General features: G+C 39.3%; 1 protein-coding gene across 6 annotated transcripts in view; it reads left to right on the top strand.

Annotated features, from left to right (window-relative positions):
• Nucleotides 1–13179, top strand: part of LOC130917033 (synergin gamma-like) — a 98219-nt gene that overhangs the window by 75930 nt on the left and 9110 nt on the right. For 5 of the 6 annotated variants that reach the window (XM_057838083.1, XM_057838082.1, XM_057838084.1 and 2 more), the window contains 6 exons: nucleotides 2858–3021; nucleotides 3112–3165; nucleotides 7030–7126; nucleotides 7194–7342; nucleotides 7454–7564; nucleotides 7636–7671. In XM_057838083.1, coding sequence (XP_057694066.1) covers nucleotides 2858–3021; nucleotides 3112–3165; nucleotides 7030–7126; nucleotides 7194–7342; nucleotides 7454–7564; nucleotides 7636–7671 — 611 coding nt within the window. The remainder of the gene's footprint in view (nucleotides 1–2857; nucleotides 3022–3111; nucleotides 3166–7029; nucleotides 7127–7193; nucleotides 7343–7453; nucleotides 7565–7635; nucleotides 7672–13179) is intronic. The other variant, XM_057838085.1, reaches the window with a different exon arrangement.

Here is a 13179-nt window from a genome sequence, read left to right as displayed (position 1 = left end):
CGTTGACAAATTGTTATTCCCACTCAATTTTTATTCTCATTCAGTGTTCTAGATTGTACGCAAACAATAACCGAAATAAACTGACAAGCTATTCAACCAGCATGTTTCCAGACGCAGCAGTTCAAAACTACATTGCCCATAATGCCTAGCGCGGCTGAGCGCACTGATAGCTACCCTGTTAGCGAGTACCGGGCGAGGCAAAATCAAACTTTGCTATAAAAGTTTACACTCATCGGCAGCGCAACGATGCGACACCAAACAGGATTTCCCAGATTACGCTAGTACAAATACATAATACAAGACTAATATAATCCAATATTCAACACACGTGATCGACATTAACAGGAGAGAAACCTACAGAAAGGTGTATGGAGCCACGTCTTAAAACTCCTTGCTGTAGTCTGATTTCTTGCCAAACTGTCAACCGTTGTTAGATGGTGGTAATTCCACATGAAACAAAGGGTAAACTGCCAACAAAAAACAAGAAGATGTACTCCTTCTCCCGCCCCAACTAGTCAGAGCCACATCAACGCAGGCAGGCGCTGCGTCCTAGCGGCCGGAGGGATTCTCTTCAAATTGGTCCCGTGAAAAATCATAAAAACCGGACATTTTCATTAATTTATGAAACCCGGCCGGGCCCTCTGGAGAGCACCTAACAAGAGGACATGTCCGGGCAAAAGAGGACATTTGGTCACCCTAAGTAACATTAACCCTTTATAGACAAGTTTCCTGAGCGAAATATGGCCGGCGCCATGTTGAAAAATGTCTGTTTCGAACTTATGGTTTAGGAAGAACAACATGAATTGCGGTTGAAGTAAGCAGCGGAAGCAGTTAAATTCCGGATCACTTCCTGTTGATTTTGGTGCATTTCTGGATCACTCCCTGCTCATTTTTGATTTTAGGTTAAATTCCAGGACATTTTTTGTTGATTTTGGTGCATTTCCGGGTCACTTAGGCTACGTTCATACTACAGGTCTTAATGCACGAATCCGATTTTTTCGTGTTTTTCCGACTCGAGTGAGGCATTAACTTGACAGTCTGAACGTGACAAGTCGCATAGAACTGGACTATTTCAAATCCCATCTGGGTCACTTTCGTATGTGGTTCAAATCCGATCTGGGCCACATTTTTCCAGACTGTCGCGGCGGTCTGTACTGTCCACTCTCCCAAATCGGATTTCATGCAGCAATTACGTCATCAAATAGTGAGAGAGACGCTACCGTAGTGGTGCAGCTGTGTGTTATTAAGGGCTGGGCTTGACAAGTCATAAAAAAAATAAAAATGGGTTGAGGATAAGCCTGAGAATGCTCAGTTTTCTCTCTGCTCCAAGTGAGCAATATTTCAACATTGCCTACACGGCCGAGAGTCGGGGCAAACTTGCCCGTATGTGTGCGTGACATGCACGGACAGTGCGTGCATGCTATCGATCCATATAAACTTTGAATATAAGCCTAAACGGGGATTATTTATGTCTGTTATTTGTGTCCTCCTTTTGAAAAGCAAAATATGATATCCCTGGAATGACGGATGACGTGTGTCATTTGTTTTGATGCTTCTGCACATGCGGGTCTTCTTGCTCAGCGCGTGTCGGACTGCGAATTAGTGCTCATGCGTAATACTTGAACGGTCTCAATGGACAAAGGCAGTCTGAACGGGCACGGCAAAAAAATGGATATGACAAAAAATCGGATTTGTGCATAAAGACCTGTAGTATGAACGTAGCCTTATTGTTGCAGTTTATTTCCTGTTGATGTAAGTTCTATCCTAGGTCTTTTCCTGTTTATTCTGGGGTATTTGTCAGTCACTCCCTGTTGGTTTTGGTTAATTTCCATGAGAAAATTATGCCCCCATAATAACGCCCTAAAATTGATTTTTAGCTACATTTATTTTTAAGTGATATTATTTGAATAGGAACCCTATAGGGCAGGGGTGGGCAATTAATTCCACAAAGGGCCGCAGTGGGTGCGGGTTTTTGTTCATACCCATCATGAGGACAGCCTTTCACCAATCTGGTTTCTTACAAGTGCAATCAGTTGATTGCAGTCAGGTGCTCCTTGTTTCCACTGAAACCTCATTCGTTATACTGTGTGTGCTGAAACAGTTGGAACAAAGACCAGGACCCACTGCGGTCCTCGAGGACCGGTTTGCCCACCCCTGCTATAGGGGGTTAAAGCTGTGAGAACAGTAGACAGATTTCTTTTATATGTTTCCTCAGTTTTAGTTGTATGTCAAAGTTACTGTGACGTCAATCTAAAAACAGTTTATTTTTAGAGCCACTCCAGTTTCTCAGTTGTCTATCATGCTCAATGGCAGCCAAGGAGTTAATATATGAAAATAGTTCAATATACAGTGGGGAGAACAAGTATTTGATACACTGCCAATGGGTTTTCCCATTGGCAGTAATTGTAGAACATAATCTAAATCGGGGGTGCCCAAGTCCAGTCCTCGAGAGCCCCTATCAACCTTGTTTTCCATTTCTCCCTCCTCCAACACACCTGACTCAAATAATCAGGATCATTATCAGGCTCCTGCAGAGCTTGCTGATTAGCTGACCATTTGATTCAGGTGTGTTCAAGGAGGGAGACATGGAAAACAAGCTGGATAGGGGCTCTCAAGGACCAGACTTGGGCACCCCTGATCTAAATCCTTGACTGCTACTTTTTTCACTGAACCTAATCCGTTTTTTTTTTACATTGTTTTCCTCACTTTCTGCATTTTCTGCATCTTGGGACAGAACTTCACAGTTACAAATCATTTTTACGCCATATTTACATAAGCTTCGGCAAGTTGACAACACCTTGTAAACTGAAAAGTTGGGGCATGTCCATGATTAAAAAGTTCTCCATCTTTCCTTGAGGCTCTCACAAGCGCAGTCATAGCCTGGGTGAAAAGGAGATTGGTCGCCCGACCCCATCACTGCCTCCTGAGCAGCCTTTCCGAGACCGATCCAGCACCCTAAGCGAGAAGCCTACCCTTCCCGTCATCCGTGACAAGTACAAGGACCTGACTGGAGAGGTGGAGGTGGGGCGTCAAGTAAAATAAGCATCAATATTTTTTTTAAGTAAACACCAAACTACATTTAACATACAACTCCCTTTTGTAATGTCACAGGAAAGCGAGCGTTATGCTTACGAGTGGCAGAGATGTTTGGAAAGTGCTCTTGAGGTTTGTACTCAATACCCTGTGGCCTTCTACCGGAGATGGGTAGAGTAGCCCAAAATTTTGCTCAAGTAAGAGTAGCGTTACTTCAAAGTCATATTACTTAAGTTAAAGTAGTCATCCAAAAAAATGTACTCAAGTACACATTGTGAGTAACTTCTTAAGATGTTGGATTTTTTTTCTCTCAGCACAAAGTTATCGATATGAACCACATTAAGCCAAGGAAATACAAAAAAACATGAGTTCCGAGAGAAAAAAATATACAGAAATGAAACATTTTTCATCCAAAGAACATGAGTGCCCTCTAGTGAAGAAAACATAATGTTTATGAAATTAAAAGGATCATATCTCCGGTTTTGTTCTGTCAATCGGTGCCAAATAAACACTGGGAGGGAGATGAATATCTGCGCTTTCGAGTCATGTTGACGGTGGCGATCTATGTCGTTTTTTTTTTTTTTTAACTAATGTTTTTTAATGCATTCATAATTCAGTTTATAGTAAGGGTGTAACGGTACATGTATTTTTATTGAACCGTTTCGGTACGTAGTGCTCGGTTCGGAACGATGGCGTACCGAACAAGTTTCTGACGTAATGTAACCTTTACTTTTCGAAGCTGTGAGTCGATCGTGTTACAGTTTCTTTATGTAAATTATATTTACTCCGTCTTCTCTACTATAATGAGGACCAACACGGTAGGCCAGTATAACCCAGAAACGTCAACGGCGCGCCAACATGGCCGCCGCGAAAACGCAGTGAAACGCGGGCGTTAAAGTCAATCAGCCAATGCGCACCAGTCGCAGTGCGGCCGCGTGTTAGACGCGCCCCAGAAGCGGCTCAACACGACGCACACGAAAAGAACGGCAGAGTTTATTATTTGACGTGAGACGCGACACTCCTGCCTCAACACTACTAGCAGTAGCTAGGATCGGGCAGACCGGAAGTCACTCGTGTGAAAATACGGTGGATCCGGTCGATTTTCAAACTAATATGCAATCGTAACCCACTTTTTGAGTCTATCAGATCTCCTGAGTGGTAGATCGGGGCGCAGTTGACTTGTCTTTGTTGATTGACTGCTGTCTTCTCTGCTATAACAATAACCAACACGGCCTCGTGTTCAATACAAAACCCTCCTACCACAACAAAACAAGTAGGAACTAATATTCACATAGGAACTAAAGTTATACAACATAAAATATACAATATAAATGAATACTACATCACATTTGTAAAATACAAACACATATTAAAATAAATAATAGCCCATTTAAAAAAAATAGAAATGAGCGAAAACACCGTAATTAAATAATAAGAATAATACACAGATCCTGCTTACACAATTAAATTTATTAATTTCTGTGTGGCCCTTTAACATGAGAAAATCCACCAATAACCGTTCATAAGAAAAAAAAAGATTCATTGTGGCATTTCATTTGTAAAATACATGTTAAAATCTTTGTTATTGGGATTGCTTTTCTCTTTAGCACAGGACGTCTTTTTTTCTTCTTTCTTTCAGAAAGAAAGCTGATCAATAAGTGGGGTCTAAAAGGCAAATTGCTGTTGGATTATCTTTAAATACCCGCTACTTTTTGGGCAGAATTCTAGCTTTGTATAGGCTAATGTTCCTATTGTTGAAAGCACAAAGGTGTGTAATAAACAATTAGCACATTTATATTTTGTTTTCTTACTCTACTGAAAATGAACCGAAACATGACCTCAAAACCGAGGTACGTACCGAACCGAGATTTTTGTGTACCGTTACACCCCTAATTTCAATATAAAAAAGTCAATAATGAAATTCAACACGCATTGCCAAAGGCAGAACGTGAACGTGGCCATAGCTATTAAGAGTTATTCAGATAGCTATAGCATAAAGAACAAGCTAACAAGTTTACCAAACCATCAGTGTCACTCCTAAACACCAAAATAACATGTGAAATGATACAATATGTTAATATTTTCACACATAAGTCGATCCTGAGTATAAGTCGCACTCCCAGAAAAACTATGAAAAAAAACTGCGACTTGTAGTCCAAAAAATACGGTATTCAAAATAACATTTTCATAATACAGCCTGTTGTCTTTGTTCTCTCTGGCGACTTTGTTTTGAGAGTGGGTTTGTGTGTGTATGTAATGTGTAAATAATGATACGAGTCATAAACACGCCCGCTGTCTCTTGCTCTATATTAATATTAAACGATTTAATATTAATAATAGTTGTGGTATGTGTTTTACATAAAAATCAATTCGATCAGATATTGTTTAAGTCCAGTTCCTTCCTTTTGTTCTTGTTCTAATGTTGAGCAACTTCAGCTGTGGCTGTGGGTTTAATCAATACGTTCTGTTTAATTCAATTTTTTAAAAAATATTTCAGTTGTTTGTTTTTTGTTATTTTCTTTGTTTGTTTTAGCATTATGTTCATGTTGATGTTCCAATTTGCAAATATGTTGTGAAAAATAAAATCCTGTTCAATGTTGATTTTTTTTTTTTTAAACCTTACATCTCATAGTAACACATTTTAGAGCTATAATGGCGTACCGCACGCAGGCTATTTTTAGACCGTGACGTCGCATCGTAAAGCGGAAGTAAAGCCGAAGTGGGACATTATAGACCTCGCATAGACCCAACATAAAAAGTGCTACTTTTCTCCGGTAATCTTTCAACGACCATGCCGATCACGCATTGATTTTTTGGAACTTGTAGAAACGACTCTAGACATTACGACACATGAAGATGTTTTTTTCATACGTTTTCGGAAACCAAAAACTCGAGAGCAAAAAATGTGAAGACCGAATCAACTTGCGCGGACTTTAACACCAGCTCGGTGAATCCATTCACGTTTCATATGCAGTAAACATTATGTTGGGTTGGCATGGTCTTTCAGAGGACAAAGAGGTAAGCCATTTTTATATTTTCAACTTATTTTTTTAGCGTAACGTTGTGCCGTACTGCTTCTGTCTGACATTGAATGACCTGAAAAGAATTACAATGGTATCTGACTGCCACTGTTACCGTTTCTGTTATATATATATAAAAAAAAACTTTAGTAAGGGGGAAGTGTAAATAAATTATAGGATTAAGATGTGTTATCAATGAAAAAATTAAAAGTGTTCGTTGGCTGTCACTGAGTAGCATTTGCGATCACTACACAAAGCTAACTAAATTACCCCCAAGAACGGTAAGAGACGTAGGACAACCAGAGGATATATAAGAAAGACAGGGCTGAAGGTAAAGGATAGCTTGTTGAAACAGGGGAATGTCATTGTCAGTCGCGTCGATAAAAAAAGCTCAAGCTATGCTTAGGTCGGCTCGTTTTTTTCGTCTTTTTCAGCCTTCGAGACTAAAGACATCTCTTTAACTGAACATTTTTATGTTCTTCCACATCTTTGCCAGTGAATTTGGCACCAGGCACATCATTTTCGGAGAGAATTGGTAGGTTTAACTCTGTAAACATCTCCTTTGTACACGATTTCCATTCATTTCCTATTAGGGACAAACGGTGGCTTGTCCTTACTTAGCAACAGTAGCTAATGTCATGAATATTAATGAGCAGAAGTGACGTGTTGCTTGCGGTACGCCATTGCAATACTGTGATACCGTGAAACCGTGGTATTTTTGCTTAAGGTTATCATACTATCAAAATCTCATACCGGCACATCCCCTAATAAGGAATGGAATTCTAGCGGAATTCTAAACCCTTTTGCACTTTTATTCCTGGGTCTAATTACATTTAAGCATTTAAAAAATTATATAGTTTTTTTTTTTTTTTTTTTTGTGCATCTTCTGTCCTATTGAAATTTTTACATGACATCTTTCATATCATTCCTTTCTCTAAATATGAGGTAATTATTTGACCTATCTTCCCATGTCAAGGTTATCACCAAAGCCAACAACACCCTGAACGGCATCAGCAGCTCATCTGTGTGCACTGAGGTCATCCAGTCCGCTCAGGGCATGGAGTATCTTCTGGGTGAGCATTTTCACATGCACGCACAATGTAGGTCACATACGGATGCTAATGTGCGTGAAAACGTTAGGTGTGGTGGAAGTGTACCGCGTGACCAGGCGGGTGGAACTCGGCGTCAAGGCAACGGCGGTGTGCTCGGAGAAGCTGCAGCAGTTGTTGAAGGACATCAGTCGCGTCTGGAACAACCTCACTAGCTTTATGTCACTAGCTAAGCTGGTGGTGAGTCGGCCTTGGGTTGAACCATTGGTGGATCAACGACGACGAAACATAATTGTTAATGGTACAAAACTATTACTTCAACTTGAGTCTATCTTCTTGCGTTTTTTGCAGCCCGATGAAAGCTCTCTTGATTTCACTTCCTGCGTTCTGCGGCACGGTATCAAGAACGCCAAGGAGTTGGCGTGCGGGGTGTGCCTGCTCAACGTGGACTCTCGTAGCAAGGTTCGTGCGAACGCACACAAAATGTGTTCGACCAAGTGTGACTTTTCTCTGACTGCGAAAAATGTTTGCAGACTAAAGAAGGAAGCACACTCGGACGCCTTTTTAAAGTATGAGAAATTGCACTTCCTCTTCGCTTTACCTCTGGGGGTGTCAGGTGGGGGGGCTGGGCTTTCCTTTCTTTTGGATGAGCTTGGTGGGCGGAGCTTAAGTTGCACTTCTTCACTTTTCTCGAATTGCTTGCTATTAGGTAGCTCAGTTTACGTTCTACAGATATTTTAGTATCCGAGTTTTAAAATTCAGCCTTGTTTTATGGTAAAGTGGTGGGCATGTCAATCACGAGTAGACCCACAAAAAGTCTCATGAAGCAACGCAGGAAGTCGACTGACTCATTATAAACGAGCTATAATTCTGCTTTTATTGTTTTTAATTGAGGTCCTGAATACAGATTGACAGATACTTTGGCTGATCTGTCTACCATGACCAGACCAACAAAAAAACTCTCAAAGAGCAATGCCCCATACTGCACAAGAAATTCACAATGGTTAACAATTTTTTAAAAATTCAGCCCTTGAACCCACGTTGACTTGACAACATAAAATTTGACACCATGAGGAGACCCACAAAATAGTCTTAAGAAACGCCCCAAAACATAGAGGAGGTTAACAGTGATTAATTCCCAATGAGATGCCCTAAAAGATGAGATCTTAATAATTCTGCTCATATATCTTGTTGGAAAATTAAGCCCCTGAACCCAGATTGACTTGGGGGGTTATCCACCGAAGCATATTTCACTTGGCAACACAGAATTTGGTTGGCACGTCTATCATGAATAGACCAACAAAAAGTGTGAAGAAGCAATGCCCCAAAAATACCCATAAAGTTGGCACACCAACAGACGCAAATTCATATAAAGATACCAGTCGTTTGTGCTACATTTGTGCTTGTTTGTGCTGTAGAAAGTTTTGTTTGTGCTGCTATCATTTTTAAGATATTTACAATTCTTTTATAGGTCAATCTGAGGACAACTAGCCCCTCATTTTGATTAAAAATGGCTAAAAATGGTGTCAGTCGTTTGTGCTGGTGTGTGCTGTAAAAAGTTTTGTTGTGCTGCTATGAGATATTGAAATATTAATTTCAAATGATGACGTCACGCAGCCCCCCATTTATTGCAAAATGGACCTGAGATGGTGTCAATTGTTGATGCTACGTTTGTGCCGTAAAAATTTGTTTGTGCTATCGTTTTCGAGATATTGAAATATTTCAAGTGATGACGTCAATCGCAGCCCCTCCGTCGTGGCTATTGGAGCGCACCAACTCTCTCAATTACAGAGGGGTGTCCCAACAACCAGCGCAAATGTAGCACAAACAAATGGCCTTCGGGTCCATTTTAGAGTAAATGAGGGGCTGCAAGTCACATCATTACTCGAAATTAATATGTCAAGCCCAACCCCCATTTACTGCAAAATTGACCCAAAGGGGTGCCATTTGTTTGTGCTACCTTTGCGCTAGTTGTTGGGACACCCCTCTGTTATCTAGAGCAGGGGTCCCCAACCTATTCCACTAAGGCACACTGTGGGTGCAGGATTTCATTCTTACCAAACAAGATGACAACACTTTTTCCCCAATCTGGTGTTTTACAAGTGCAATCAGTTGATTGCAGTCAGGTGTGGCTTGTTTTAGCAGAAGCCTCATTGGTTCAACTGTCTCTGCTGGATCGGCTGGAACAAAAACCAGGACCCACAGTGTGCCTTGAGGACTGGGTTGAAAACCCCTGATCTAGAGAGTTGCTACGCTCCGTCAACGGCGGGTGACATCATCACTCGAAATTAATATTTCAATATCTATACAACGATAGCAGCATAAACAAATGGCACCATTTCGGGTTCATTTTGAAATAAATGGGCTGCATGACGTCAACATTCAAAGTTAATATCTCAATATTTCAAAAACGATAGCAGCAGAACCCCCCGACCCACCCACCCCCACCCCCACCAGTAAAAACGTAGCAGAAATGATTGACATATTTTATAGCCATTTTTAATCAAAATGGGGCCTGGTTGACCTCAGCATGACCTATATAAGAATAGTTTCTACCTCAAAACCAATAGCAGTACAAACGAGCACAAACCTGTCACAAATGAATGACTCAAAACATGAAACTAGTTCTACTTCTGCTCATATATGTATGTATATACAGTGGGGAGAACAAGTATTTGATACACTGCCAATGGGAAAACCCATTGGCAGTGAATATATATATATATATGTGGGGGGTGTATGTATATGTGTATATATATATGTGTGTGTGTGTATGTATATATGTATATGTATATATACAGTATGTATATGTATATATATGTATATATATAGTGTGTGTGTGTATATATGTGTGTGTGTGTGTGTATGTATATATATATATATATATATATATATATATATATATATATATATGGCGGAAAACACTCAGGTGACTTGAAGTTCCACTCTGAGACCCCCAATTTGGTCAAATTTCAAAATTGTCCTTAATGCATGTTTGATACATCATTGGAAAGCTTAAAGTTTCAATTTTCTGGGGGAAGAAAAAAAATGAACTGGAGGGCATTTAAAAATAAAAGTAGAACCCCTAAACCCTAACTCGAGGTGAGAGCATGAGAGGGCATAGCTAAAGACACCCTTATTTTAACGAGATATTAGTGAGATACATGCTCACTGTAGCGTGTATCACTGAGTGTCAAGACACAGCTGTGAATGGCCACAGCTGGACTTTTGGGGGATTTTATGGGTGAAACACGGTAATATAACAAGGGTCGCAATGCAGAAATCGCAGACATCAAGGAGTGGTTGAGATTTTCTTTTTTAAATATTTACCCTTTAAAAAAAAAAAAAATCCCCCCGTTTTTCTCCGTTTGGATCGATTATCATCTAAAATATCGGAGAAAATGCCACAGTAACAAAAAATACAATTAAGCGATAGTTATGAGGTAGATATCCGTGACGTATTTACAGACACTATTTTTTCATTATGGCATAATTTGTTTAAAAGATTAAAATATGCGAGTGATGTTTTTTAACTCAATATTACACATGATTTAATGATTCTAAGCTAAAAATGATAGACATTTCGAATAATCAATATAATTATATATAATTACTTACTTTTCATGGCTGGGTTGAAACAAAAGGGGTTGCGCGGCGTCTGTGAACAGGGGTCTCCAGGGTAATTACTGGGTAACTACGGCATTGGCATCATAGTTTGCAATATTTACGTAAAATAAATGCTTACTGCACTTTTTTTGCTTTTAACCAAGAATCGAAACTGTTTTACTTCCATATCTATAAAGAATTCGGGGATTTAAGCATTTATTCACAAGAATTTTAACCGGAAAAGCTCTGTTTACATCAGGTGGCCGCTATCTACATTCACTAACAGACTAGCATTGTACTTCAATATATTTAAGTAAAATAAATGCGAACTTTTTTTTTTTTTTTTTTTGCTTTTAACCAAGAATTGAGACTGTTTTACATCCATATCTATGAAGAATTCATGGATTTAAGCATTTATTTACAAGAATTTTCAACGAAAAAAGCTCTTTGTCTGTTATTCCACTCGATCAGCTTTGACGGCCTCGCCAAAAATACAGGCTCCCTAAAAATCGGCTCCATGTCCCATCAATACATTATGAAGTCCATGGTACACATGGTAAACAACACACATCTTAACACTAAAACACCCGACACAAACCAATTAGTGTTCAAAAGTCCATCTTGTCTGATCAATATGTAAGTAAAGATTAAATTAGCCTAGTCTGCTACCTTGCATACCGCGAATGCTAATGTATTTACAAATCTCATAGCAAATAGCTTGCACATAACTCCTCAAACTGTAGCCTTAAACTTAAATACAAATTCAAATAAACATACCGTATTGGCCCGAATATAAGACGGTGTTTTTTGCATTGAAATAAGATTGAAAAAGAAGAGGTCGTCTTATATTCGCGGTCTAGACATGATTATACCCATTCACGACGCTAGATGACGCCAGATATCATTGAAGCGATGTTCTGTCATGACTGATCTCAGCTACTAGTTTAACTAGTTTGCATTATTTTATTGCAATGTTTTTCCTTATTCAGATTTGTTTCAAGACTACAGTTACAGTTAGACTTCACGGTAACACTTTATAATAACTATCGGTTTTACTAGTTAATAGATCATTAGTAAACTGTTGATAAATGATTTATTGTTGATTTGTGAAGTATTTGTTAACAGTTTGTTAAGCATTTACAGGGTGTTCTTAACCTGAAACACAGTTTGTGTAGAAACGTTTCAAGTTTTTGTGTGTAACATTTGGCATTTCTATCTTTTCAGGTTAAGAAATGCCGTTCACTTAAAAAACAAACGCATTTTGATAAGGCATTTTGCAGGCAGCGCTCATCTTGCACATTCATGAAAATCTGCCATAGAACCAACAAATATTTGTACTTTTCTTTGTATATTTAATCAGAAAACTTATGACCTTCAACATAAAGTGTATATAGTTTTATTAAGATCCATCAACTAGCGTGGGCATTTAGAATGGGGTCAACCATATTGGAACACCCTGTAAATGCTTAACAAACTGTTAACAAATACTTCACAAATCAACAATAAATCATTTATGAACAGCTTACTAATGATCTATTAACTAGTAAACGGGATAGTTATTATAAAGTGTTACCGACTTCACTTTGATGATTAATGCAGTTATTGCAATGTTGTTGTTTTATCACTATAGAGCAGGGGTCAGCAACCTTTTTGGTGTGGAGTGCCACTTTCAAATTTTCTTGTCAATCAGTGTGCCACCCCAAGACTAATGACGCGCATCCGAATTTTTATATTCAGCAGAGCTGTAATTTTACTCCAAATAAAAAAAACATGGACATACATTTAATTTGAATAACTACCATTCGTTTTCATAAATTAACTAAAAACTAATGCATATTGTCGAAAATATCAAAACTTGAAAATAAGTGCAACAGCAATAACAGTTGTACAGCTGCACCATTTTATGCAAACATATCACACACACACACACCCCAGCACGCAAAGGGGAACAGGTGTGATTCTCAGTGCAGGTCTCTCACAGTACAGAGAGCCTTCAAAGTCAGAACAGCCGACTCTTACATTTTGTCTTGTTCACTAGCAACTTAAACAGTCAATTATATGCACAATTTTAGATTTTATATTACAAATATAAAAGATACCTACTTTAATGTGTTCCTTGGCCCTGCTTTCTATGAATTTTCATGTTTTGTCTCGTAGTGGCGTTTGACACTTGTTGTGCGACACACAACTCTCTCGAGGCATAATGCACAAAAAGAGCTACCAGAAGTAACCAGGCAACAAGTTGTTACCGGTATCCCCAAGGGGCCGCTGTCCCCTACAATATGATCGGCTTGCTAGTTAAGCATAGAAGAAGAATTGGGCGTCTGGGCGAGAAAAAGAGAGGGAGCGATGGAAGGTGTTGAGAGAGAGCGGAGAGCGCGGTGAAAAGGAGAGAAGAGGCCGTGTCCCCCGCAGGTTTTTGTTTAATAAAAGTCTCCAGTAAAACGCCATCCAACGCGTCACAGTGTTTT

This window comes from Corythoichthys intestinalis, chromosome 6 (genome assembly GCF_030265065.1).
Source record: "Corythoichthys intestinalis isolate RoL2023-P3 chromosome 6, ASM3026506v1, whole genome shotgun sequence".
In the NCBI taxonomy this organism is placed as follows: Eukaryota; Metazoa; Chordata; class Actinopteri; order Syngnathiformes; family Syngnathidae; genus Corythoichthys; species Corythoichthys intestinalis.
This window is presented reverse-complemented; position numbering and strand designations above follow the sequence as displayed.